Source organism: Syngnathus leptorhynchus, chromosome 2, assembly GCF_054491065.1.
Source record: "Syngnathus leptorhynchus isolate UIUO chromosome 2, UIUO_Slep, whole genome shotgun sequence".
NCBI classification, from domain to species: Eukaryota; Metazoa; Chordata; class Actinopteri; order Syngnathiformes; family Syngnathidae; genus Syngnathus; species Syngnathus leptorhynchus.
This window is the reverse complement of record NC_141196.1, coordinates 11,827,421-11,854,895: the sequence shown is the minus strand read 5'-3', so window position 1 is coordinate 11,854,895 and position 27,475 is coordinate 11,827,421. Positions and strand designations below refer to the sequence as shown.

Below are 27,475 nucleotides of genomic sequence, written 5' to 3'. Positions count from 1 at the left end.
TCTTGTCTATTAGCACACCAAATGTTCTTCATTAGAGGAGCAGGTTGAGGCGGCCTATCAAAGCGTCTCCCGCTTGGCTCTTTTATGGAAAGTCAATTTGCACGTTGCAACTTCAGACTTGAGAGTGAGCGAGGAGCATTTTCAACACTTAGCCATAGTTTGACAGCCGTACGCAGAAGATGAAAGCCGATTTGAAGTTAGCTCGACAAATCACTTTTCCTCATGTGCCAAAGCTGACGTCAGCTTCCATCAGGTGTAAAGAAAGTCTGCTCTGATGAGATGCTCACGATTGCACCCTGACCACGGCTATGTAAAACAGGCTCGAAAACCTGCCATCAATCTCTAATATGTTTGGTTTAATTACCCAATAATGCTTCAAATAAATTAGCTTTATTATTCCAAGAGTGTAACGTTTCCTAGTGTATCCACCGTGAAGCATTAAATCCTTCTTTGCATGCAAACGTTCAATCGGCAACTGCGATATTAAACACCCGAGTGCGAGTGCAGGTTTGAAGGTGTGTTCCTCCTTTACTACACTTGTGGGTTTTGTGAACTTTATGGGGAGCTCACACATTAAATAGTTGTTTTAGTTAAGACTGGAATCGAGCGGTAAAGTAGCAGTAAGGGATAAGTGGGTGTATTGCTCCGGGGCTCCCCCTACAGTTGTGAAGTTTAATTTACCTCAGTGGTCAATAGAAATCGACGCCATTCCCACAACATCATTCTTGTTTACAAGTCGGCACGTTATGTATGGTGGAGTTGTTTGTTCTTGAACAGCTGAAGAAAAAGATGCCTTTTAAGTAGTTTCTGGCTTATGTAATGGCACTCCGCACAGAGGGCACAATTAGTGTTTCCTCTATGAATAATTCACTTGATAGCAAAGTTATAAGTCTGTTGGATATCTAATTTGTTTATGATGGTGGGTGTGTTTGGCGGCAGAAAGCTGAGCATCATTAGTCAGTTTGTTTGTTAGTGAGGATTATGGAAAAACGAATAACCTATTTTTTTTCATAAAACTGGACAAATGAGTTTTCATCGTACATTGGACAATAGTTCTGTATCCAAACATTTCCTGCCACAACGATCATGACTGACTTTTTTATTGAAGTGAACCGACTTGAGAGTTTTTTTTTTATGATACGAGACGTGTGTGAGCAAAAAATGTGCTGTATGGGGAAAATGACCTCAACTCATTTCACAAGCAACAGTTTGGGAGACAGGAAAACAAAGAGTTGCTCTTTGTATATTCAAAATAACCACAAAGCTATGATTTAGGTAAATCTTACGAAGGCTGTAATTCACGGAGCGGCAAAGTTTTGAAAGTGTGTGTGCGCATGAAGCCAATGTACGGCCTGTAGTAAACAAACCGCTATACTGTAGATTGTCTGATGGTGTTAGGATCGTTTAAGCAACAGGTATTCAACACAAATAGTGGTGCAATACATGTAGATAGATAATATAACAATACTCATAGGCATGTATTATTTATCCTCTGCGAAGAACAACTAATATTACTGTATATGTGATAAGTCCGTATTATAGAGTTCCAGATGGACAAGCTGTGACTTTCTATTGAATTCTGTTCTTACTGTATGTTTTTATAAAGAGTAGTGTGCAATTTGTCTCATGACTGAAACACATTGCATTTTTTGAGGAGGCTGCTAGGGATGGCATGGCAAAACGAATTTAACTTGTATCTCAAGACACCAAAAAAGGTTGAGATGTTTGATGAGTTTGCACCTGATGGGGCAATTACACATTTACAGTCAATAATTAGGAAGCGGCCCAAGGTGAAAATCACTTTGACGCCCCTGGTATACATACAGTAGATGATAAAATATCCATTATTTGCAGTAAATAAATAGTTTTTGCCCTAATTGAGTGAAATTTGACCATTTCCCACAGGTGGGCTCTGGCTGAGAATCTGTGGATAGAAAATATCTTGTTGCCAAGTAGTGACTGACCAGATCCAACACAACTGATGAAGCTATTGTGCAAAGCTTTGGCTGTTTGTGACAGAAGGCATTATTATTACTATTATTATCATTATCATTATTACAATTATTATTGTTGTTATTATTATTATTATTATTATTATTATTATTATAAATATAGAAAACATTCATTTTATACTAATTATTATTATTATTATTATTATTATTATTATAAATATAGAAAACATTCATTTTGTACTAGGGTGGAACATCATCAATCATTTTTTTTAGGATGTTTAGCTCTGGTGGAGGTGTGCTGTTCCAATTATTTACCACTGTTGTATAGGCCGGTGAGAGGATGCACACGTGCGTTGGGTTGATACCTGAAATTGGCTGGTGAGGCGCGCGTTGCTGAGGTCCAGACTTTGGTTGGCCTCCCTCAAGGTGCTGAGCTCCCCCTCCAAGCGAGTCCTCTCCAGCAGGGAGGCGCTCAGCTCCCCTCTCAATAAGGAGCCCTGAGCCAGCAGCTCTGCTTGGGATGCGAGCAATTCTTTATGCTGGGCCTGGAGCCTGATCACACACGCAGATGCACATACACACAAAGACAAGAGCTTTGCTCATTGCTCAAGTCCTGCAGGGTGCTTTGCGTCATGTGCTCTCTAAATTAAACCCATTATTATATGATTACACAACACAATGAGTCATATTCAAAGTTATAAAACTATAGAGAAAATACATCTGATATCACTTCAAAAATGATTTCATATCACACCCTAATTTTATTTTACTGCCTGCAAAACTGCATGTTTATTGAGGTAAGCTATCAGCTCTGTTGGACTCTACTCTGAAATCATATCTAATGGACACAGTTGGAAGGTTTGTAAATTCTGGAATAAACATGGATGGACTATTCTTAGCTTCTCACACTGTGACTTCAAAGTATGACGCATCTGTCGAAATGATTCAATAATTATCATAACAAGCTATAAATGCAGTATGTTTGGAGACCGCAATATGTCACATCACATACCTTCTAGTTTTTCTTGTGCATTCTAATATGAGCATTAAGTTACACTTTAATCAACATTTTGACATCTATGGCGAATCAATATATACAGTGGCGCCTTAAAATGTGTCATAAGAAAAAATACCCAATGATATCGTCAATTATAAAAACAATTAATTGAATTTAAAGAATTAAACAGTTTATGGGTGCAGCACAATACTCATGCAGAAACAAACAAAAAGGACGACCTAAGTGACTACACAACTACGGTAATTTGTTATCATTTTATATAATGATATATATATTTAATAATTATTATGTATATAATAATTTTGGTTTTAGTGTTTGTCTAGAAGCTCTTCCATTCTTATATTGTTTGTTTATTTGTGTTGCAGCACTGTTTGTGTTCAAACCTACTTAAACACAGCAATATTAATGCTATTATCTGTCTATGGTAATTCCTCTCATGTGTTAGCGTTACGCTAGCTGCAAAGGCAAAGTTATGTGGTTATTTTCAATGCATGCAATGTGTTGTTCTAACTCAGTATGTGCATGTCATGACTTTATTTGTGGCATGAATGGCAATAAGTAGAAACGCAAGTCAATGATACAAAATGGATTTGTTCTCTATGTTCACTGTCATAGATGAACAAAGCCTCTGGTCATTGATTACGAAAATGGATGCTGATTAACAAGTTTAAGGGGCTCATTGGAAACTGCAGAGCAGCTATTAGCTAAACAACACTCACAACCACAACATTGTTCTTCAGTTTGGCAGACTATCATTACAGAGGTATCATTAATCACTTGTCAATGTGATGGTGACAACCCATAATGGGATGTCGTTAAATGATTGTCCTCATTTCGTATAAATCGAGGTTACCTGTACGGTACATGAACATCACATTTTTCTAATCTCTTCTCGCATCTCGCCTGTTTTGTTTTTTTTTCCCCTCGTTTCCGCTGTTTAGCGCCCACGTCAATGAGTAATACAGACTGTATTGCATTTGCATTGAACCCACACCTCCTGTTTTGTATCCTCTGATCCATAGTAAAGCAATAATGTCAAGGGTAAATGTGAGAGCTCATGAGGAAGGGGAGCTGAATGCCAACTCTTTGTGTATTTGTCACCTCTCGCTGTCCTCTTTCAGCCTCTCCGATGCTCGTTCTTGCTCCAATCGACTCTGGGCTTCTGCTTCTATCTTCTCTCGCTCCATTTTCATCTCTCGCTCTCTCTCTTCCAGCTGGCTTTTAGCACCCAGCAACTCTTTGTAGCTATACAACACACACACATACATTCACATGGTTTGGCAGGAAAAGCAATTGCATGTGATTGTGGAAAAATGTCCCAAAGGCAAAATAAACTGAAGACAGGTTAATGCATCATAACATAGCATAGCAATTGCAAAAGCATAAGGATGACATCAACTTGAGTGGATAGTGGATACACCGGATTTGAGGCGATGCCGTGATATTGCTGTGTCATTGCCATAGATAAGTGTATGGCTTGAAAAAAGTAATCACTTAGGTCTATTGAGCAAGAACACGGCAACAAAGCCCAATCAAACTGAGCGAGAAACATTTTTCAGACGCACAATACCATTGGTGCAAATGCTTGTCTACACAATACTCTTTTTTTTGCACGGACATTAATAACAAAGATTTTAGTGCTTGGCTGTCAGAATGGCCACAATTACAGCAGTAGGACTGGTGTGGATGATTGCTTCTCAGCATTTTTGATGTGGAATAGTAGTGTTGATCTCCCAGCATTTACTAATACTACATTTACTAATACATTTACTAATAGCAGTAGTGTGAGCCCTTCTCAACATTCACAAAATGGATAGTTCGCAGTGGCGTGAATGATTGTCTCATAGTAATTTTTTTTTGTTTTTGTTTTTTTATTTCTGATGTGAGTATCCTCACCAATCATTTATTGCAGTTGTGTATCCAATTTAGTGGTTTTACACACAATCATAGGAGTAGAGCTTCGTCTAGTTGTGGTCGGCTTGTGTGTACCTGGCCTCCAGCTCCCTGTGTTGCGCCTCCAGACTGCGGCTGCTGCTCCGTAGGCGCGAGTATTTGTCTAGAAGCTCTTCCAGCTCCGTCTCCTGACGTTGTTGCAGCACTGTCAGTCGCTCGTGGTCCCGTTTGAGGGTCTCCGCCCTGGTAGTGGACTCCTCTCGCTCCCGTGCCCACACCTTGGACTCCGCCTCCAGAGCCGCACACCGGGCCTCGCTCTCGCTGTGATGCGCCAGTGCCGCTGCATGCTGGGAGTTTATCGTTGCTTGTTCCACCTGTTTGTGTGAATATACAAGATATGTAGTAGTCATGAAATCAGAGACTGTTGTACATTTACTGCCTCAATTCTATCCTGTGTTCCATGAAATTGTTTGAATTTATTCTCGACAGTCTATGAAGAACTAAAAGTACCTACTCATTTGAAGAGCCATGAAGTGTTTGTGTTTGTACACCGACTCTGAAGTACTACTTGCCGCAGGCCACTTACAGCGCCGGTGTGCGGGCAGCAAGGTAGACTAATGGTGAGCACGTCTGCCTCAAAACTCTAAGAGTCTGGGTTTGAATCTTGGCTCTGGCCGTCCTCCTATCCCCAAAGTCTGCATGCTGAGATTGTTGAAGACTCTGAATTATCCATAGGTAGAGTAAATGTGAATTTCTTAAAGGAATTAAAAATATAGTTATGTTTGTGCATATGTCTCCTTACAGCTTGTGTGTTTATAGCATGTTCAATAAATGTTTCGACGTTAAAGTTCCCCTCTGGGAGACTAATAAAGGTCTCTTCTGTTTTATTAAAGCACAGTGTGACGGCCGAGCCAGTGGTGTGCTGAATCATGCGTTAGTTATACACCACCATGGGCCCAGACTGCTTGAGGGGTTTGCCACACCATCCCTCTCAATCTCTATCTGTTCACATCCATAATGGTGTTTGTGTGCACTACTAACTTGTTTTTCTTTCTCCCCCTTTCAAAGCTACTCATGCCCTGAAGGCAGCAATCAACAATGCTACATCCCCTTTTTTTTTTTTTTTTTTTTATCAATAGTTCTAGTAGTAATACAAGTAGTCCAAGTAATTTAAGCTTCCCATGAAACGACTTAATTTTGGGAATGTGCAGCCTTGAAATGTAATCTGACAATCAATCAATAAATCTATTATCTATAGTGCTTGTTATGGGCAATTGAGAGTCTTCAATGAATATAACATGCATGTATTTGGAATGTGAAAGGAAGTCAGATGAAGCAGAGAAAACCCGAACTGGCCCTGTTTACAAATATCGGCCAAATATCACTTTTTTGGGCTTTGGCACTGATTAAAAGATACACATTTGGAAATTTTGGGAGATTTCTTCCTTTTTGCAGCTCCCGATGTGCAACATTAGAAAGTGTCGACTGATATGACTCGTGCTCTTCTCCGTCTGCCTTTCTTTGTGGGTTGTGTCACCTGTAGCTGAGTGTTGAGCGTCTGCAGTCGAGTACACGAGTCCTGCAGGCTGAGCGAGTGTCGTCGTAGCGCCTCCAGCTGCTCCCTCAGGTGCTCGCACGTCTCCTGGGACTGAGACAGACGCGACAACAAAGCCTCCTGTCCTGCAAGCGCCACGGCTCTCTAAGGCAGATGTGATCAGAGCGAAGAAACAAAGACAGCACAGGTGCTAAATGTTTCATCCTCCTACAGCATGTAAACATTGTCTTGCCTTTTTGACACACACCTACAAAAATATATTCTTGGATCTTAGGCTACATGTGCACATGTTCCTTCACAGTGCTTTAAAATGGTAACCAAGGTGAGTTGACATTTAGAATGTATCACATCATAATATTCTGTTTTAAAACTACCATTTATTTACAGCAACAGGAATTTTTGCACCTGCGCAGTAATCCAACTAAAGCGTGGCTAGCATTTGTAAAATTGAATAAGACGCGTTTAGCGAAACCTCAACAGGAAAACAAACAAATCAGGTGTTATATTGGACGACACAAAAAACAAAATTAAAATTTCCAAGAGTGCAAATTGTCTTTGAGTCGGCCTAAAGATTTCTTTCTGCTCTGTTTTCTGTGCGTTAGTTTTCAAGACCGATGCTGATACTTGAGGGAATACAACTTTTTTCACAACTTGTAGCATCAATCATTCCTGCACAGGAGTATGTTTGGTACGGCCGTCCAATTCTGCGAATAAAATGAACAAGATTCCTGACCTTGGAGGTTGTGCAAACAATATCACTTAGTGATATTTTTCTAAGAGTGAGCGTGGACGAAAAAAGGAAGGGAAAAACAGCTGAGATAAGGAAGATGAAGAGTCGCTGAGGTGACATTATAGAAAGTGATGAAGACAGATAAAGTTTGTGAAAATAAAGTGCCGCGCTAGGGAAGTGGACGCTCTTGTCAGCCCTCTGGCAAAAGAGTTTCCACATAATATGGATCATTATCCCTCACATAAACAACCCGGACGTCTTGCAGATAAGATCCAAAGCTCAATACAATCCAAATGCAAACCTCTTTTTCCAGCTCCAGCAACCTACGAGTGAGCTGTCTCTCTCTCTCTCCTGTGGCTTCATGGGGCGACACAGAAAGGTCGTGACCTTTGTCCCGATCCGAGGTCCACGCCTCCCGCCGGTCAGTCGGATAAACGTGCGCTTCATCCTCATTTCCCATCTGGAGCTGAGGCTCACGTTCACTCAGAGGGCAAACGGGTGGCTCTGTTCTGTCCCGTGATTGGTTGAGAGATTCCGTTGCGGCTTTTAATTGAGTTTCATTTGTTTGGAGCTTCTGGCTGAGGTGCTGGACTTCAGAAGTAAGATTCTGAGAACGAATCTGCTCATTGGATAGATCCTGACGACAACAGAAGGTAAGAGACCATCATTATCATGCAACTTTATGAGCTGTGACTTTATAATCAAACACCTCTCCTCCAGAAAGAATCTGCTCGCCATCAGTGAAATGTTTTGTAGCAACAGACATCAATCAATCTTTAACTCTCTCACACACACACACACACACACCTGCAACAATGACTGATTTTTGGCTTGTGTGTCTGCGTACTGCTCCTCCAACTGCTGTTTACTCTCCTCCAGGCTACTTAACCGGATGACGAGCTCTTGCTCCAGCTTCTGGAGGCGAGTGCAGAGCTCCTTCGACTCAGACAGCTCCTGACACACGCTCCTATGAATAAATCAATTAAACCATCAATATTTATATTTTTTTTAACTCATTTTAAGTACAATGGAAAGTGAATGTCAATGCATAATGCGTCAAAGAACTCTCAGATGCTAGTGTAGAGCCCAAATCTGCCATGTTTGGTCAATTCAATATTTTTTTTCTACAAATCTTTATTGATCATGTGTTATTTTTGACAGATTATACACCAGTACCTGCGATCAGCGTCCAAGCCTCTCACTCTCTGGTTGCTGTGTTCCAGCGCCACGTTAGTGCTCTGCAGCTGCTGTCTGAGTCTCAGCGCATCCCTTTCCCGCTGCCTGGCTTCTTTCCGCAGGCCATCCAGCTCTGACTGGCACGCGTCTTTCTCTTGCTCCAGGCGTAACACGTCCAGCAGCGCCTGGTCCCGGGCCCGCGATGCGTTTTGAGCCTCCAGTCCGGCATCACGAACCTCCGCCTCCAGCTCCTCCTCTCGGTGGCGAGAAGTCTCCAAAGCGCGACCTTGACGTTCCAGCTCGGCCTTGAGCGCCTGAGTGGTCAACGCTAGCTGTTCGCTCTGAATAAAGAGAACAAGGTAATAATGATTAGGTATAAAGATTCCTTAAAATGTACCTGCCTATGCTAAATCATCTTTCTCCTTTGAAAGGAATGGGAAGGCCATTCATCTGTGGCAACTATGGTCCAAAAAACACCAACAAAATGAGATGTTGTTTTTGATCAAGTTGATCAAACTTGATCAAATGAAATATATACGGCAGTGACATAATTCGATAGAATGTTAAGAATTACAGAGTTGGTACATAATGACAATTCAATGGCCATGCTTCTTTGCTAAGTGCAGTGTGAAAAGGTCTTTTGGGTAGCTAGTGATTCTAGTGAGGCCCTAGTTTTTATTGAGCGCTTGCTAAATCTGGATTACTTATTATCTGTTTGTATTGTCACTTTACAGAGATTAAAGTTGTTATATGAGGACTATAAGCAACACCACAAGATAAAAAAAAAACGTGAATATGAGAGCAAATAAAGCATTAATGACACCTGATCCTGAAAATACGAGCCAGGCCTCGGGAGCCAAATGCAAACTGCACAGCCGAGGGAACGAGAGAGATTGAAAATTCTTCGCTCCCGGCCAGTCAGTAAAAATTCTTTATAGACTCCAATATTAAACAAACTTTGACTCTGGGTCAGAAATTCTACATTAGGCTTCTTTTAATAGTGTCCTTTAGGAATACTGTGAGAATATCAGTTGACTGTATCATATCACTACAAATGACCAAATGTGTTGTGTCTCCAGGTAGAAAACTTGAGTCAACACAAGAAGCAACAGAGGATGTTGGCAAGTTGTAAATTCCCGTTTGCGTTCAACTCCCTGCAGCTGAAGCGGACCGAGTGTATTTCATGTTTCATTTAACACACGCGCTTGAGTCGCCATTAATTCTCAGCATTTGCTGCTCACCGGCTTGTCAGAATAGAAACACAACCTCAAGACATATCAACTGCAAATATAAAAGCATGTCGACACTGAGCACATGCTCTATCGGGACATTTCCAGTAGTAGTTGTAAGACGTGATCTTGTGCGTATTGAGGTTTTACTTGCTCATAGTGCAGTGCTGTTGGAACTCACAAAAATATCTCTGACAGTATGTTTACAAAGGTAGAATTATTATAAATAAGGCTGTCCAGAACTTGTATTCAAATGTGTATTTTAGGCTGTGTATCAAGATCCACACTTGAATGCTTAAGATATCAAAGTCTTATCATCAAATGGTGTGGGGGGGCGGAAAAAAAAACATTTGAGTGACTGCAGCTAACTTGAAAATATATCAACCATATCCCTACTGGATATTAGAGGAAAAAGCCAAGGTGGAACTTCCTAAATGGAAGGTATTCATGGATCCTTTTTATGGTATTTCCTTCACGCTGACTAAGCACTGTTCTTTTCCTTAGCTTGCAGCCTCTCTTATGACTTACAGTTCTTCTGCAAACAGCACACAAACGGTCATTCTGGGTTGTTGGTTGTTGTTGTTTTTTTTCATGAGAAAATATTGTGTTCTTTTTCCCCATTCTTCTTACGTTCTTGTCAACACGTAAATAAGTGCACCCTTTAACGCGTGTGCTTTTTTTGGTACAGGAGTATAAAATATAGAGGGTGGAAGTTGAAAGTTACTACTTCAACTAAACTTAACCTTCTCTTCTTTTGCTGTTCTTGCCTATTTGTCACACTTCTCTCCGAGAAAAAATAGAACGTCAACGTGTGTGTGAGTGTGTATACTGGCCAACCTTGCGCTGAACAGCACGAAGGGCATCCACGGTGCCACGTAGCGTGTCCCTGTCTCTCTCCAATGCTGCCCGTTCTCCCTCCAGGCTGGCGATGACTGTCGTTTGCATGCTGTGAAGCTCGGCTTGACTCCGCAAGCGGCACAGCTCTTCCTCCATGACCCCGGCGTCACACTGGAGAACCTGAAACGTGCATGAGAGACGTGAGAGAGAGAGAAACATACCATCATCACATCTACAGTTGGGTGAAAAAGTCTTTTTCATGTGCTATAGTAAAAGAGCCGATAGTAGGCAATCGACAGCGGGATAAATCCAAAAATAGAATCCACATTTTTACCAATCTTTGTAGAAGACTTTCATCGGCCAAAGAAGAGCTCATTATATTTGGTAAGGCGCAGGACAATGGTGCCAATAAACAGTTTTGATTTCAGGCATGCAATCATTTGACCAACAGCAAGGCACAAAGATTGATTGAGTGGCATTTCTTTTGTGGTTGTAGTTTGTTTCTCACGGTAAGATCCTCGGCGAGGCTGTAGCGACAAGAGTAATGCTAATACATTTGGAAAGTGTAATCTAAACTGCTTAGTATCTTTGCGTACATTTGTATTATGATAAATGCCCGTTGTCACAGTTGCATTTGCTGCATTCTTTACTTCTCAAATGACTTGTGGCTATTTTTAAGAAACTCATAGCGTGTCCAATGCATGCACGCTTTTGTCTGGCTGCCAATTTGTCATCTCTACTACCAGCCACACAGTCTCCTGATTACTATTATTACCACCATCAATCTCCAATCCGATCCCATGTCCGCTCCCTCCCTGCCTCCCTCCCTCCCTCCCCTCATCCCAGGCTCCATACCTCGATCTGCCTTCGAGCCTCCCCGAGATTCTCCGCAGCTTTCCTCAGGTATTGCAACTCGGCCTCCAGGAGCGTCAGCCTCTGCTCGGCCTCCCACGTCTTCCTGCTCTGATCCCCCAGTTTGGAGCGCAGGTCCTGGGCCACCACGGCTTGCCTGTCAGCCTCTTCCTGGGCCTTGTGGAGACACCTTGTCAAAGCAGCATCAGCACCAGGAAGGCCACACGTAGCCTGTTCTTTAGCCTTGGGTTCTTGTTGACTTCCTTTATTTTGGATGTCTAATGTGGCCGTTTCATTTTTCGACTCATTTTGCTTTTGAATGTCGATATGGTCGCCTTCTGCTTCTCCTCTTCTTTTGGGTTGGATCACCGAATCACGCAGTTCTGTTTTCTCTCCTTTAACATGGAGAATCTCTTCCCCGACCCCTGCTTCCCTTTGCGTCACCACGAGTTCCCGTCTGCGCTCCTTTTCCTCTGTCAACCTCACCATGCCTTCACACTCTCCTCTGCAGGATTCAGATCCCTGGACGCCCCTCTCGCTGGTCTCCCTGTCCTTTCTGTCCAACTGCTTCCCTCCTTCGTCTTCTCGCTTATCTTCTGTGCTCTGCAGGCTGGCCATTAACTCCTCCAGTCGTAGCTTCAAAGTAGCATTTTCATTCTTCAGATTGTGAAACTGGAAAGTACAATGGAAACACAGCGGAGGAGAACTGTCAGAGGTTGAAATGATCTTTTTATTGTCTACTTTTGTGTCTTTTACTGCTTCTATCAACTAAGCTTGAAATAACTAAAAACACTTCCTTCACTTCAAAGTATTTAAATCGGAAAATGTTATGTCATTACACAATCATTTAAATCCATTTTGGCAGGTCATAAAAATAGAGTTTAAAGAAACTGGCTACATTGATGTAATTTAAGAAACGACAGAATTTAGACTACAGAAAGGATTAACGTGCATGGATGCAATGTATACTGCATTTAATCTATCAAATGCAAAGACCACAGTGCAAAGACTTATCGGAATTTACAATTTCTATTGCCAAATATGTACCAGCGATTGAGTCCGGTGGCTAGTTTCATCAAGTGCATTTCTGCGGCTTGCCAGGCTACAAATATGGTGCCAAATTGCATGGCTAGGTTAGAAAAGGGACCAGCCCCACTGACCAAATATTGCACATTTCAAGACACAATTTTTTGGGGATGCAAACGCAGGGTTGGTAAACAACCATTCACTCACACATTTACACCTAAGGACAATTTAGAGTCGTCACTGAAACTAATGCAATCCAAAGTGTCAGTTTGACCTCCAATCTCACTAGGCCGGAATTATTCCTGCGCATCACGACTCTCGTACTCTTTATGACCCCTGACCTCCTGCTGGGCCTGTAGCTCCTCCAGACATCTCCTCAGCCTCGCGTTCTCCTGCTCTGCTCCCAGCAGCATCAGTGTCGAGGCCTCGCCAACTTCCACACTCAGAGGCTTCTGGTCTGAATACGTCAAAATCATTGAGGGGAAAAAGAAATACATAAAAAAAAATTAAAAAGCTGATATGGGAAATGTGAAGAAATTGATAAATGATATCATGCTGTTTTCTTTTCTATGATTGATAACAACAGACCCAATCCTTCCACAACATATTTTCTCTTATCAGTTAATTAAAATGTCTTAAATGACAAGGTGCAGACAAGCAGAGGTTCTGACCAATCAGCTCACACAGCTCCTCGTCAGAATCCTCTGATTGGAGGAAACGATGGTGGGCGGCAGCCACCGGAGCAGGAATGCCAGCGCTACTGCTGCCGCCGCACTGCCGCAGGTCCGCCTCGAGGCTCATGTTCAGCTCCAGTAGCTCATCAACACGCTGCCTTTCTGTGTCACGCTCCTACACAAAGAAGACATATTGAGGGGAAATGCATTCACTTCATAAAGCAAGTTAGTAGTTTCCGGACTCAAAACAGAAAAAAACCCTTTTTGCCGATGAAAACAAATCTGACAGTACGTTTGTAAAATGATCTGTGAAAAGAATCATCCCTCACTGGACCATTTTTCTCATAAACCACCGCGGCTGAGGAAGAACAACCAATAAGAGACAACAGGCCCCGCCCTCAGCAATTCCTTGTTCGCTATCAATTAGGTATAAGAGTAGAAAACAAGAGGCCTCAAATAGCTGACGATTCAGAAGCCAATATTTCAAAAGTGAATATTTCTACTCCATTGGTATTAGCGCCCCTTTAATTTTTCATCAATACATTCCCAAAATAAAACCAATAACATTTTGTATTAAAGTAATACTCTATTCCAAATAAATTATTCCTCCAACGAGCAGATAAACAGGCAGAAAAGCAGTGGTACTAAGGGTTCAGGCTGTGATGTCACGCGGCCTTCTGGTCTAAAAATAGAACTCATGCGGTACGGTATTCACTTATTCATTGTGCTGTCCAACAAAATATAGATAAAGTCAATAACAGAGAACAGATTATAAATTCATTTTGCCATTAGAAAAGAAGTGATGTTCTCGTTAAGACCGAAACATTCCAACCTTGCGACACACGAGGAGGATCAGTGGGACTTTAACGGTAATTAATGTTCTCAGCGTGCAAAAGGTCACGCATTCACAGGGGCGACCTTCAATGGGTGCAAGTGTGTCCACGTGTGCGGTAATGACGCTGCAGTGATTGTTGACGAGCATTTAAGCAGCACTTCACTTCCGATCCTGACAGAACAGTGATATTTAAAAGCAGCAGCGGCTGCACTTGCTTTTAAGAAAGCGATTGGGATTAGTTGCTGGCTAGAGGTGTGAACAAATATGATTGATCAGCGCTGTCATTGTATTTGGCCATCATAATAGTTTGCGAATGGGATTTTATGACTTTGTGGCGAACACAATGGAGTCTTGTAATTGTGTGCATCCCCGTGGTGGAAACAGCCTCCAAATAAACAAGCTACTCTGATTGTTGTTAATTGCTTAACTAGCATTTATCATCCCGTGTGGGTTTGTCGTCAGACTGGAATTGCCGATGGAAGTTGTATTGTAGACAAATTAATATCAATCACTTAATACTGTTAAGAAAATCATTCAATTAAATTTCACTATTGGTGTCCTTGAATAATTGTTTTCATTTCCATTTGCGGATCTGGATAGCATAGGCACAAGAATAAAAGTCTTCAAAGGTGGTTGGTATGTTTTTCAAAATAATTCCTATTTTGGAACGAGTCATAGATAGTATGTCTTTGGATTTACTCACCATTTCTATGTCTATAATCCGCTGACGCAGCAGCAGGTTGTCCTTCTCCAGCTCCCTTTGTGTGGAGCATCGGGCTCTCACGTCAGCCAGCTGTTCCTCCAAAAGAATTTTGGCTTCCTGCAGGGCCGCACACATCTGCTGCTGCTCCTGCAGGTGACAAAAATGTCATTGCTACAATATGTTAACAATGACTTGGTCTTACTATTCCTGAGTTGTTGCTGGGGTTTTTTTTTTTTTCCCCCCATGTGCACTGAGAGCAGAAATTGTCAGTAGCCACAAATGTGTAATGTTTTTTTCCAAATGAGTAAATTTCTAAATTGTTGCATGACTTCTAAATACTCAAATTGTAGCGGATTCAATTATTCTGTCTTTTGAACAAATTCCTGTTAGCTTGTCTTTTAAGGGACTGCTTATATTCTCCACTATTCTCCAATGTTTAATTAGCATTTGTGGAGAATGAAGCCTCAACAGAGGCCTGGAGGAAAGACGTTCTTTGAGCTAATCTGGGCCGCCACAGCGATGCCGAGCCAAGGCAGAGTGAGAAGGTGACAGCAGGGAAAGAAAGCGTGGTGTTTCACAAGGACGCGCGTGCACGACTTCAAGCGTAGCCAAGTAAATCCTAAAAGCTCTTCTAACCAAACCTAATTTCTTGATTTTTCAAATGAAGCAGCTTCACGGGGTGAATTTTTCTGCCAAACATTCTTAGGATGTTGCTCTGCTTGCTCTTTGCTGTGAATGGTCCAGCCAGACGTGTGTGTGTGCGTACCTTGAGTTGAGTGCGTGTCACCTCCAAGTTGTGCAGTCTATGTTTACAGCTCTGGAGCTCATTCTGAAACTGCTCAGACCGCGCCGCTCTCTCACGAGCGCAATCCAACTCATCCCGCAAAACACGTAGACCCCTAGACTCACTCTGCAGGGAGCGGTTCTGCAGACATGTGCATAGAGTGTCGGTGAGGTCAGCCAAATATGTCAGTGACATGAAAAGGCCTGACTTGTTCCGGCTGTTTCTAGAATATGGTGGAATGTTATTGACATGATGCCTCACAGAATTGAAAGGACAGTTGAGTAAAGCTCAGTCATGATGTGTACATGCATCGAGTATCGTGTTCTAACATCTAACAACGTTTTATGGACTGATAAGACCAAGATTCATTTCGACCAAAGATAGTGGCTTCAAACTAAAGTTACTCTGTCCACAATCAGATGTAAATTTGATGAAATAAAAGCTGGAATTGTAAACTTGTGTCTTATTAGGTAGGAGTTATTACCCTCCATTTTTCCTTGTCTCTGTTCTGTACAAACAGCAGTGATACGGAATAGGTAACGGAGTTTGAGTCAAACAACTCAAACATGATTGTTTTTTCTCAAAGGTGTATACACACAGTTGACAACTGATTTCAGTTGTGTAAAGTACACACCTTAAAATGTGTCGCACACCAACCTTTTTCTGAAGCTTTTTGAGTTGCTCCTCCATCATGTGAATCTCCTGCTTGTAGTCTAATAACTGATCGCCTTTATCATCCCTAAACGGCAGAGAGGAGCAATCACATTTTTTTATTTTTTTTTTGCCCGACATCTCTTCAAGTTTAGCCGCAAAGATAAAAGTGACAAGTGAAAAGAAAGCCAGAGTGCATGAGCAATTACAAGGAGTGAGGCCATCACTGAAGTAGGTAACAAACAAATGAATAAATAAATAAACCCACACTATTGGACACATTACCCTTTTTCCAGAGGTAATTAATTTGAACTGGAGTCAACTTTGATCAATGAGAGCAGTCATCCTGGTCTGCTTCCTATTTTCAGAATGTTGAATTGGATTTTTTTACAAATAGTGACCGCCCATAGTTATTTTACAAAATTAGAAATGCATTGTTTTGTTTCACACCCTAAACTAACACCCCAATCCGAAATTAAAACCTTAAACCTAGTTTGAACCCCTCCTTTGAAATTCCAAACTTGATTTGAAACCCCAATTTAAAAAGACACCCTCAGTATGAAAACCCCACTTTGAAAGCCCAACCCTCATTTAAAACCCTAGTTTGGAACCCTCCCCCAGTTCTCCTCCAGAAGTTTTAGTCTGGCAGTGATGCATCGCCTGCAGGTGCTCCCGTTGAATGTATGCTTATTAATGTGCACACACTCACAGTTGTTGTTTCAGGCGGCGGACTTTGGCCTTGCTGTCTGCCAGTTGCAGCGCCAGACCTTGGGGAGGCTCGTCATTGTGACCACCCAGGGGCGCCGAGGGTGAGTCAGCGTGGGCCTCTCGCTCACGACACAACTCTGCGATGCGCTGGATGGGGGTCACCGGAAAAGTGTCAGGAATGAGGAATTCACTGGTCGGTATAGCCAACAATCTTTTTTTGACATTTTCTCTTAATTCATTTGTATGTTTCAACTCAGAATTATTGGACAGGATTTCCATGATCCATCCATATTCTATAACACTGCTCAAGTTAGCAGCAATTGTGAACAATCCAGCTACTTTGCCGATTTTCTTTTCACATTTATGGCTATTTTTGAGTGCGGGTTCCGGGTTCATGGGTCAACTCAGAGGTGAAAGCCACATTCACTCAAACAGGAAACTTGCAATCAGTTCCAAACCTCCCAATCTGCAGGGGGCAGAGAAAAGATTCAACTGTCAGACAAAAAGAGTCCAATCCTTGAGCCTTGGAACTACCTATATACTTCCTGTCCTGTAGCCTGCATGGCATGGAAAGCAATGAACAAAGGAGAAATGTTTGGTAGCACTGGAACAAACAGCAAAACATCACTCAGCTCACGGTCAAGACACAACTGGTATGAAAACGGACATTTGTATTGATTGTTGAGTAACTTTATCGATTTGAATGGTCAAATTAAGTTGAAATGTGAAGTTTGAATACTTGTTTCAAAGTTTAAGGATGTCAATTTTGACAAATGTTTATTTTGAATTACAATAATAGGCAAATGTTTATTTTGAATTACAATGAGACAAATGTTTCTTTTTAGTTTCTTCATTTTCTTGTTTCAAGTTTATCAACCTGAAATACAATCTACATTACAACCTTAATTGGGACCTAAATGGAATGTAAATTGGAACCCAATTCAAGGAAAACTAAAGGAAGATTGGAGTTGTCCCTTTGCGTTCTTTAGACCCGGCTTTTTTCAAGTTTAAGCAAGAACTGGGTGAAATATTGACATAACTTGACAGCTATTTTGCAGATTTTCTTTTCACATTTATGACTATTTTGTTCTGGCTATTTTTCAGTGTGATCCCACTGTTGCCCACAAGATGGCGGCCTCCTATGAATCTGTACTGTGTAAATTTGAAAGAAAAAGTTGAAAACAGAGGTAAGTCAATTATATTTTAAGTTCAGTATCATTTGTACTGAGAATTATTCAGCATTGAATACTACTTGAAAACAGGAGGTAAGTCAATAGTATTTTAACCTCACTCATTTATAATGAAACATTTTCAGCATTGAATACTCTGCAATCCTGATTTTTATGCCTACAGAAAATGACAGCTACTTTCATTCTTTTATGTATACTTTGGGGTAAGAGTTTTGATTATGAGATGATGACATCAGAATTGTTCATTGAAACCATTGGGATGGAAACAAATAAGTGGCATACATTATAAACAGCATGCTTAGATTTTAATTGTTGTGGGTGTAGTCTGGATTGTAAACCCCATGAGAGGGCAGTGTTGGGGTTACTTTTTTCTTTTAGACAGGGCTTTGGCCTTCTTGTGGTTGTAGTGGTATCAAACTATACTGCATCATGGTTTGTTTTCAATTCACAATTCTGAGATTCTGGGTTTCTCTACAATCCAAAACATCCATACGGATGTGTCATCGGACAACACGAGGGTTAGTATAGAGCGATTTGATGTATGACTGAAGGATAATATTCGAAATTCATACCTCCAGGTGTGTGTCTCTCTGGGCAAGCATAGTCTGGATCTGTTTGGCCATGGAGCTAAACACCAGTTTTAGGTCTGCACCTTCCACCTCAAGCAGCTCTTCCCACTGGAGCGGCAGCACCGAGCGCGGGTCTTGAGTCACCTGCAGCGAGGACACCGATTTAGGTGCGACACAAATCAACTCGTACTTCACTCAGCCGTGTAAAAGCCAATTAAGATTAACCTTTTTAGTACGAAGAAAGAAAAAAAAAAACAGAAATGGCCCACTCATGCATGTAAAAGAAATGATCGCTTGGAAAGAAGGATGGTCTGAAATTTCCTCTGGTGCAAATTATAAGGAGCAAGCGGGGGGGGTGCATCTATCCACACAGGGAGGAAGGACATCTCTTCACTACTCTGATTTATGAGGCAAAGAAGCCTACAACAAAAAGACTCGTGGGCAGCCTGCTGTTACTGTAATTCAGTCATGCTGCTCTGCAACATGCTGTTTCTGTAATGTGGGCAATTATTCACGGGGCGTATTTTTTTTTTTTTATGTCCAATTGGCATCCATGCTTTATTGAAACGGACAGTTTGACAGAAAATGAGGGTAGGGCGAGAGGTGCATGTATAACAGAGGTGGAGATTCTTCCACGCTGCTGCTGCTGGAATGAAAAGAAGCTCTTTTTCACGCTTCAGTTAGAAAGGGAGAGAAAAAAAAAAAAAAAACTCCTTTTAAAGAATAAAAATCCCCATAGAAAATCTCCCAGGAACTGAGGGTCAATCTGTGAATAATATTAAAGTCATTGTGGATTAGGTTCATCCTGCACCTGAACGCACCTGTTGAATGCAGACAGCGAGCGTAGCCTGTGCCTGGATATCCAGCGACTGGATCTGCTGAATGAACATCTCTTTATGTTCACACTGCGGATATGAGAAATAAACTCAATCAGGTTCATTAGTGCTGCAGAAAATTTTTATTTCAGTACACAAAGTCTCTAATCAGTTAATCAATATGAAGTTGATTTGGACTAGTGCTAAGGTTTCTTAACCTCTCTTTTCGACCTCTGGGCTCAATTGTTGCAAAGTGACCTGGATCCCATCCAAATATTTTTTGTCTTCTATACATCATATATTATGTTTGATTGATGTAACTGGTTTGACTATTATTCAAAAATCAGATCATGGTTTATCACGGATGCAAGAATGTTCCCTCATGGCTTGTATCACCTTTTTTATGTTGCGTCCGGGGTTTCGCCTGGCAGTTTTAGAGCACGTTTGTGGTCCCGCCGAATGTATTCTGCCAATCAATAAATGCTTCGCAATAATAGTTTTCCGTCCATTACTAATTGACTAATCCAGTCCACAAATTGCCACAAAGGCATTCATCAAACAAGAGGATATAAGTTTGCGCATACAACTAAATTGCAAGTAAGATAAGTCATGGAGAAAAAAAAAAAAAAACCAAGCTGCTCCTAAAAACAATTTAAAGTTTCAGGTTAGGCTTCAATGACTAATGACTACTTTAAATAGCCCTTCAATTTGCAAATGAATTCCATGAATTGCTTCAGCAGTCTTTGTTTTTGCCTGACAAGCTCTTTTAGTGTCTCTAATCCGTTTTATTTTCTCTTAAATAGTCCACCAGCTTTTCCACACGCATTAGATGGCAACTTTGTATATGCCGCGAAGGTTTTGAAGGCTTCAGTGCTTCGCTGGGCACACACACCCTGGGCTCTCGGCTCTGCCTCATTTCTTCTCTTTGCAAAGCCAGACCTAATGATTGTACTTTTACAAGAGTGTAGAACTTTTGTGAAGATTTAGAATTGGTGTGGGGGTTTTTTTTGTCATCATTCTTTCTTAATAATAATGTAGCAACCCTTGGACTGAGCTAAACTGGTTCAAGCACATGCTTGGAAAAAAGAAATGTCATATTTTTCTCTTTTTACTTCATGTAGTGGGAATTACCAGGTAATGACCTTTTATGAGCAAAGATGTCAGTATGCAAATTACTACATATGAGTATAATATAATAATTTTGGGACAAAATCCGTCATAAAGTATTGTATAAATTTCTAGTCTGGCTAATGGCACTGTCTGGATGGCTAGACTTAAATAAATTAAATCATCCTCGTTATTAAATTAATTCAATCTTCGACATAGTAGGTCCGATGCTGTCAAAGAGGCCACAAGTTGTAAAATAGTCATAAAAATGGTGAAATTGTGAGTCAGGCATTCCGACTGGTCTCTGCCAGTGACAATTCTTGTTCTACTAATGGCCTCACTTGATAGCAGTTGTCTCCTCACCTGCACAGCGCAGCCGAGCAGGAGCAGCAGCAAGCGTCTTAGTTCCTCCACAGCTGCCTCTGAACACACAGAGATACAGTTGAGTGCCATCATGATCATCACCATCATGGCCTCGTGATCATTATCACCGTAATAAAGATTGAAGTGGAATGGCGGCACAGATGGGATCACAGAATTTGCTTGTACCTGTGAAGGGGTCCTGGCCCAAAATGGCAATGTTTGGGAGTGGCATCAGTATCAACTGCTGCAGGTCCTCCTATAAGCAAACCGTTACAAGTGATCAGCCAAACATATTATGGCTTTATACATTTTCTAAGGTTGGATTTAAGGTTTTTCCAAAATACATGGTATTGGAAGCAGTAGAACAATGTTTTAGATATGCCAGTTTTTGACAGGCATATGAATTGACAATTGTATGCCTTAAAATCTGAATTGTAGTTGTTGTTAATCACGGTATAGTTGTTGTTAATTAGGTTGAACGTCGCTGTTTGCGGGCAATCGCAAATAGCGAAATAAAACATTTAATTGACAGCCAATGAAATGCATGGAAGGGATTTTTCTTGAAAAGCCCTGATAAACATTGCATGAAAATACCAGAAAAACACAAAATAATAATAATAAAATATTTTGAAATATTGGGGAAACAAAAGATCTGCAAAGATGTAAATTGGCAGTCGGTAAACCACAAGTATGAAGGGGCTCTACTCTACAGTAAATAAAATCAATTCAATGCTTGTATGATCAGTTAAAGCAATACACAAAACAGGCTGAGACAAAAAAAAAAACATACAACTGTTCTAACAGTGAAAATAACGTAAAGAATTCAAAACAAAAACACTTGTGTTTCTCAATATTTGAGTTAAAATCATTTTACTGTGAAATATAGTCATTCCAAAAGTCTTGCGTGTTCTTTGTTTTCCAGCTTCCAAACATAGTTTAAAAATATCATTTGCAAACGTTTGGCGGGGAATGGAAACATTCCTTTTAGTTTTACACTCTCGTCAGCAGTTTGTTCACATCTCAAATGTACAGTAAACAATGTCAATGGAGCTTGACGCAAGATGGATAGAAGCATCATTCAACTGCCTTGACACAAAGTCTATTGTGAGCACAAAATAGCACCTTTTGTGAAGTTATTCCACTTTAACGCCATCTTGAGTCTCTCTGTTGCGACAGAATGTGCTTCACTTGGGTCTATTAACAATCTGTTCGACTGAAAAGAAAAACTCTTCAAAAAAAAAAAAAGTACTAGGGAAGCAAAAGCTCGTCACATTGTTTCCAACACAAACAAGTAGGTGGAAATTTTTGATGATGACGACAATGCCGGTTCACTGAGACCAGACATGCAGGATGAGCCAGCATGTGGCCAATGTTCAAAATTCACTCCCACGGGTAGCTTTCACATTTGAAGTAGTCATCTTCTACCATTTGGATGCATGCAAGCAAACACATTTGTACAAGGAGCACATTGCACAAAATAAAAACTCATTTCCATCCAATTTTTCATTGCTATCCAATGTTCCAATTTCTACTTTATCTATTAGTGACTTTTATGCTAATGTTGATGACTTAGTGTGTTCTAATCACTAACAATTCCTTTTTCACATCCATTTTTATGATGACATTCGTATTCAATGACGCCATAGTCGCATAGTATCAATATTGAGATATCTGTCATCAATACGAAGATCATTTGTCCGTTAAACCCGTTTAGGCAGTTTTGGAGGAATAGGCAGAGCGAAAGTCTGGCTGCCAGCACATTTTGAACAAATCTACTGGCAAATTCTGCAAATAATTAAATCTAACTGGATATTGTCATAAATGGCCTGTCCAGAAACCTGTCATTTCTGGCATAAACAACTTCAAGTCTTTGTTTTTGTGTTTTGGATGGGATTCACACAAAAAAGACGGACAAACTGTGCCTCCTTTAAAGCTGTTACTTTGCTACGGGCTTCAGTGATGATGACCAAACTATTTCGCTGTTAATTAAAAAAGGAAAAATGCCTCTTGTCACCGAGCCACGGACTGACTTTGGCTTGCTGCTCTACCACCTGTTTGCATTTTCCTGCTGTATCCATGGACACGCACGCAATCATAAGAGCATTTGGTGATGGGAGTCCCCAATTACAGCTCACTCTGCCGCATCCGGAATGTTTTAAGTGGAGAGGCAATGTACAGAGGCAGCCAACCTGAGGTTTGTGTGAAGCAGCTCTACTCCGTGTTAGTCATTGTGGAGCTAGACAGAAATCTTGCATGAAAGATTGCTGTTGCTGTCGTCATGCTTAAGGGCAATTCCTTCTGCAGTCTGACAGGGATACTACAAAAGTGGAGTCTAGTGTAGAGTAGATACAAGCATTTGGCGTCAATACATTTTTATTCCTAGGATTAAAAGCATGGCTGACTGCAATTATCTGCTGCCAGCATCTGCCAGCCTGCATTGCTAGTCAAAGTGCAGTTTTCCAAAACAAACGATGAGTAGACCAGGAATTAGTCTTGATCTCTCGACAAGTCCGCCTCTGAAAATAATCAAGCGCTTTTAAGTTGGGCTTCTGGCTGCACTAGTGAAGAGAATTCAAATCCATCTGCAACAATGTGATCTCCATATCGCATCATCATCTTTCGCTGCTGATTAGAGAGCTGTTGAGATTGATGCACTTTTACACACCAGATTTCCTCTGTAGTTTATCTAACTTAATTAAAAACATACCACTTTGGGATGTTCATTAGCTTTATATCTGGTGGTGACAAATCCCGATTTTTATTGTGTCTTCTATTGAATAGAACTCTGCAATTGGCTGACGTACCCTGCCTCTCGGCCAAAGACAGCTGGGATAGGCTTCAACTAACCATGACCCTAATGATGACTAGCACTATATAGAAAATGGAGCAATCTCAAATAGAGAGCAGTCGTTCCATTACAAATCATGTCTGCAGCAGAACCCCAGCTATTCACTGAGGCTGACAGTGGATTGGGAAAACCTGTCATTATTAAGACTCCTTTATGCCGGGACTTTTTTTTAATGTGACTAATCAAAAGATCGGGTTGAAAAATGCCAACAAGAAGGGGCTTTGGCAAATAATGGGGTTGCCCCCTCCCCCTGAAAAAAAAATGGAAAATGTGATAACCTGGTCTTACACTTGATTTTCATAGTCTCTGACTAAAAACTGAAAGTAAGAAGGAAGTTTTATCATTTTACTGTAGTCACAGCACGCTCTCGTCATCTCGGTAGTCATTTCAACTGTTCTAGATGGGTCGTTTCCTTTTCTCGTCATTACGACATTATCAAGTGTGTTTTAGTTTAAGAGCTTCGGTGTTTACGTTGACGTGACACAACGAGAAACCAATTGATGAGCTCTAACAAAACAAGAAACAGAAAACATTGTCAACAATCATCATGAAAGCCACACAGACAAAGGTGGAACAGGCAAAAACATGATTTGTAGTTGTCGTTTTTTTATGGCTGAAACTGTGACACTTTTCAAGGTTCTGACTTTTGCTATTGATTGATGAGAATATTCATTCATTCATCTGACTTGTCCCAGTCTTAGAATGTTACGAACAACTGTGGGGTCCCGTTACGTGAGATAGGATTGTTTTGGTTCCAAAAGTCTCAGTATTGCACTATACAGCAGGTTCACTACAAATTAATTCTTGACATTCCCTGGGCACTGGCAGCTCACTTCATTTCAGTTGTGAACTTTTTGTAATGAATACCCAGCGATTGCGGCCTAACATATTATTTTATGTATGAAGAACATTGCTGTCGAGAGACCTAGTGTCAAACACACAATGGCCTTTTCTGACATAGTGTGTGTGAATCAATTATCAACAGTGTTAGAGACTTGCATTGCTCTGTGCTTTCAAAACTTGAGTGACTCACTTTAAAAAAAAAAGGAAGTGAAACCTTTAAAACTGCGGTTGCCATGTTGTGTGACTAGCAACTCCACCTGACTGTTGCTCGGGGAGACTTTGTGTGTCTCGTCAATCCTCCGAGAATGTCATTTCCTCAAATGACACCGAGCAAAAATGATATCGCAGCTTATTTGATAGATTGTCTGTACCTGTTCTCAAGACTAGCCCGACCACCATCTACAGCGGCGGCTTAAAGGAAATCGCCCAATTTGCTTCGTAATGGAGGAAGGAAATGTTCTCTTTCATCTTCTTGTTCGTGCAAATGCCGCACCATCCCCCTGAGTGCACTTCCGACTCTTTACAATATCCCGAGGAGGAATGCTCTTGTAGTGGCACTAATAGTTGCTTCACTTTTCCATCTTGTTCTCTGTTTTTGCAAAGCTACAGCTAGAATCCCTCCCTCTCCCTTGTAGCCTTAAGTTATGTTTTTGTAGAAGAATGTTTCAGCCTTTTAAGAGGCTTTTCTATTTATAATGAGCTAAAAGTTGTTTCAATTTTTGCCCTGAAAGAGCCATTGCACCTCTTTTTCATCTGGAAAGGCTTTTATGCATTTTTTGGCAAAGCAAATCTCATTAGCAAGTCTCATCAACTCAAATTAGCCATTAATTACTAAAATATAATCCTTAAAGTCCTGAGGAAGCGAAAATAAATATCTTGTAAATGTCACATCTCACAGACAAGAGTGTATTTAACTACCCAGACATATTTGAGTGATTTTTCAAAATGCCAAGCTGATAAAATGACGCTTTAAATTTGTAAAAACTCACGCCATTGTGTGCTCTTAGGGGATCAGGATACTGAAGAAATCCAAACAGCTTTCCACTCTATATTGTCAAGCTTTCCTTCTCGATAATCATGGCCTCTCCCCTACCTGGTAGAAGGCTCTGAGGTGTCGATTTAAGATGGAGAAGTTCTGTATTCTCTGCATGTGGTCGTCCACGTCGCTGTCGTACAACCTCTCCACTCTCGGGTTGGGGTCTCTGCGACACACAATCACACGTGTTACATAAACATAGAAGTTTACTGACTCCATTTCAGGTCAAGATGAGGAAAAATCAGTAGACAATGGTGGAATTTTGCAGTCGGTGAATCCAATTTTAATGAGCCTGACACGCTGCCAGTGTGAATCCTCATGCAATTAGCTGTTGAAATAACCAAGGTTAAGTCAGGCCAAATTAATCAGCCTTCTGACAACTACTGACCGAAAAAGCTGTCTTGTCAATTCCAGAGATATGGCAGGAATGAGGTCAAAAATGAACGCGCTGATGAGGAATTCAGTAGAGATGACTAACAGGGCGCCATGTTTGCAGAGCTCATTTCATGTTTCAGTGGATACTCGTAGCAAATATGAATGGAACGTGAATTAATGCCATTTATCAAAGTGACTGCAGAACAATGCAAGTATTATAACTGTGAGTGTGATAAATGCTCTGTTAAGCATTTGCAAGACAATAAAAAGTAGTTTTAATTTGAATAATGCTTCAAAAAAAATTTCAAATGTGCACCGTTTGTTTGTTTTTTTCCCCCTAATCTGATTGCAATGTTACACTGGTTAATCTTTCGTCTTTTTTTTATCCAATTTCTTTAATCTGGCACAAAACATTGCAGAGTATTCATCCATCCCATTTTTATTGCAATTTTTCTTATTAGGGTCATAGATGAGCTGCAGCAGTAGATAAACAATTATTTACATTCACACCGATGGACAGTTTAGTGTTTGATTAACAAAGTGCACAAAATGCTAATGGTTACCAAAGCAGAGATTCCAATCCTGAACAGTGAGGAGAACGTGATAAGCACTTGTCCACCATGCTGCCCGACGGCATCCTGACATGTAACCCAATGTAAACAAGCCTTACATGATCCTCATGACCTCATTGAGGAAAATCCCATTGGTCAGTCTGAGGTAGCAGTCCCGGGAATTATGGGAATCAGAGTTCACTTCGATGTACTCCCTGTCGAGTGAGATGCCGTTCTCCATCTCCACCATCTTCTCAAAGAGATGAACCTAATCAGAATCCAAAAAAAAAAAAAAAAAAAACTGTAAGGAGATATTGTTCATGCAAGTTTAGATCATTTTAAATCAGGGGTCCTCATGGTCCGGCAAAACTGATAACAATCTTGATCATTTGAATCGGGTCTGTCGTCATGATTTTAACTAGATTAATAACATCATATAGGTTTGTGACTGTCACTGGGGGTCCTTGACCCAAGATCAACTGCACAGGGGGGAAAAGTAGTTCTGGAAACAGGAGCTTTGGGTCCTGATGGACCTCAGAAAAGTACAACAGTGGAAACGAGGAGGTCTTTTCATACACAAGCTTCTTACACCCGCGTGGACAGGTGGGACTAGTGCGTCTACGCTTAGAAAGCGCTTCATGGTGACAAGCAGCCAAATGGGGCGGCAGCCAATGTTTTGAGCTCTGCTGAGAAGAGCTGCCAATGCAAATGGCGTTATAATGAAGTCTTTTTCCACCTGCACTGTTCGTAAACAGAGAGTCGCAACCTAGGCATAACTGGCCATCTGAGGTGAGAACACGTGCTTGAGTTCTTGAGGGTAAACAAGGTGATGCACGTCATTCAGCGCATGGTAGAGCTCCCATGTTGCTGAGTAAGTGCATTGGTACAATCCCCTCAAGGAAGATGCACAATGTCTACAAGCTGCAGGCACAATGAAGAATTTAAGAGCTGGACTTAGCATCAGCCACATGCACAAATAGACCCCAAGTGGTGCTGGAGCATCAGCTTTTTTTTTTTTTTTTGCCCAAGATGAGAAAAATGCACTTTTGGCTGGAGTCATCATTTTTTTTTTTGTCTCCATTTATAAATATTTTTAAATCCATTTGCTCTCACAAGTGCTTTAATATGTGGCAGGTGTTTACAGCGTGTGCCAAT

At 41.0% G+C, this 27,475-nt stretch overlaps 1 protein-coding gene and 1 long non-coding RNA gene across 3 annotated transcripts in view; one reads left to right on the top strand and one right to left on the bottom strand.

Moving 5' to 3' along the window:
* The window catches only part of ccdc88b (coiled-coil and HOOK domain protein 88B), a 37,834-nt gene that overhangs the window by 8,938 nt on the left and 1,421 nt on the right, over nucleotides 1-27,475 (bottom strand). For both annotated transcript variants that reach the window (XM_085902703.1, XM_085902695.1), the window contains exons 2-22: nucleotides 26,440-26,588; nucleotides 25,452-25,560; nucleotides 20,854-20,923; nucleotides 20,668-20,726; nucleotides 19,204-19,287; nucleotides 18,386-18,526; nucleotides 16,625-16,770; nucleotides 15,922-16,003; nucleotides 15,247-15,405; nucleotides 14,481-14,627; nucleotides 12,940-13,117; nucleotides 12,610-12,725; nucleotides 11,246-11,914; nucleotides 10,391-10,570; nucleotides 8,325-8,665; nucleotides 7,956-8,115; nucleotides 7,450-7,785; nucleotides 6,401-6,562; nucleotides 4,960-5,237; nucleotides 4,072-4,215; nucleotides 2,318-2,504 (exon numbers count right to left, since the gene is read on the bottom strand). In XM_085902703.1, coding sequence (XP_085758829.1) covers nucleotides 2,318-2,504; nucleotides 4,072-4,215; nucleotides 4,960-5,237; nucleotides 6,401-6,562; nucleotides 7,450-7,785; nucleotides 7,956-8,115; nucleotides 8,325-8,665; nucleotides 10,391-10,570; nucleotides 11,246-11,914; nucleotides 12,610-12,725; nucleotides 12,940-13,117; nucleotides 14,481-14,627; nucleotides 15,247-15,405; nucleotides 15,922-16,003; nucleotides 16,625-16,770; nucleotides 18,386-18,526; nucleotides 19,204-19,287; nucleotides 20,668-20,726; nucleotides 20,854-20,923; nucleotides 25,452-25,560; nucleotides 26,440-26,588 — 3,897 coding nt within the window. The remainder of the gene's footprint in view (nucleotides 1-2,317; nucleotides 2,505-4,071; nucleotides 4,216-4,959; nucleotides 5,238-6,400; nucleotides 6,563-7,449; nucleotides 7,786-7,955; nucleotides 8,116-8,324; nucleotides 8,666-10,390; nucleotides 10,571-11,245; nucleotides 11,915-12,609; nucleotides 12,726-12,939; nucleotides 13,118-14,480; nucleotides 14,628-15,246; nucleotides 15,406-15,921; nucleotides 16,004-16,624; nucleotides 16,771-18,385; nucleotides 18,527-19,203; nucleotides 19,288-20,667; nucleotides 20,727-20,853; nucleotides 20,924-25,451; nucleotides 25,561-26,439; nucleotides 26,589-27,475) is intronic.
* On the top strand, nucleotides 17,140-19,662 carry LOC147060770 (uncharacterized). Its single transcript, XR_015063183.1, has 3 exons — nucleotides 17,140-17,276; nucleotides 17,728-17,810; nucleotides 18,392-19,662. It is a non-coding gene; the product is annotated as an uncharacterized LOC147060770 (long non-coding RNA).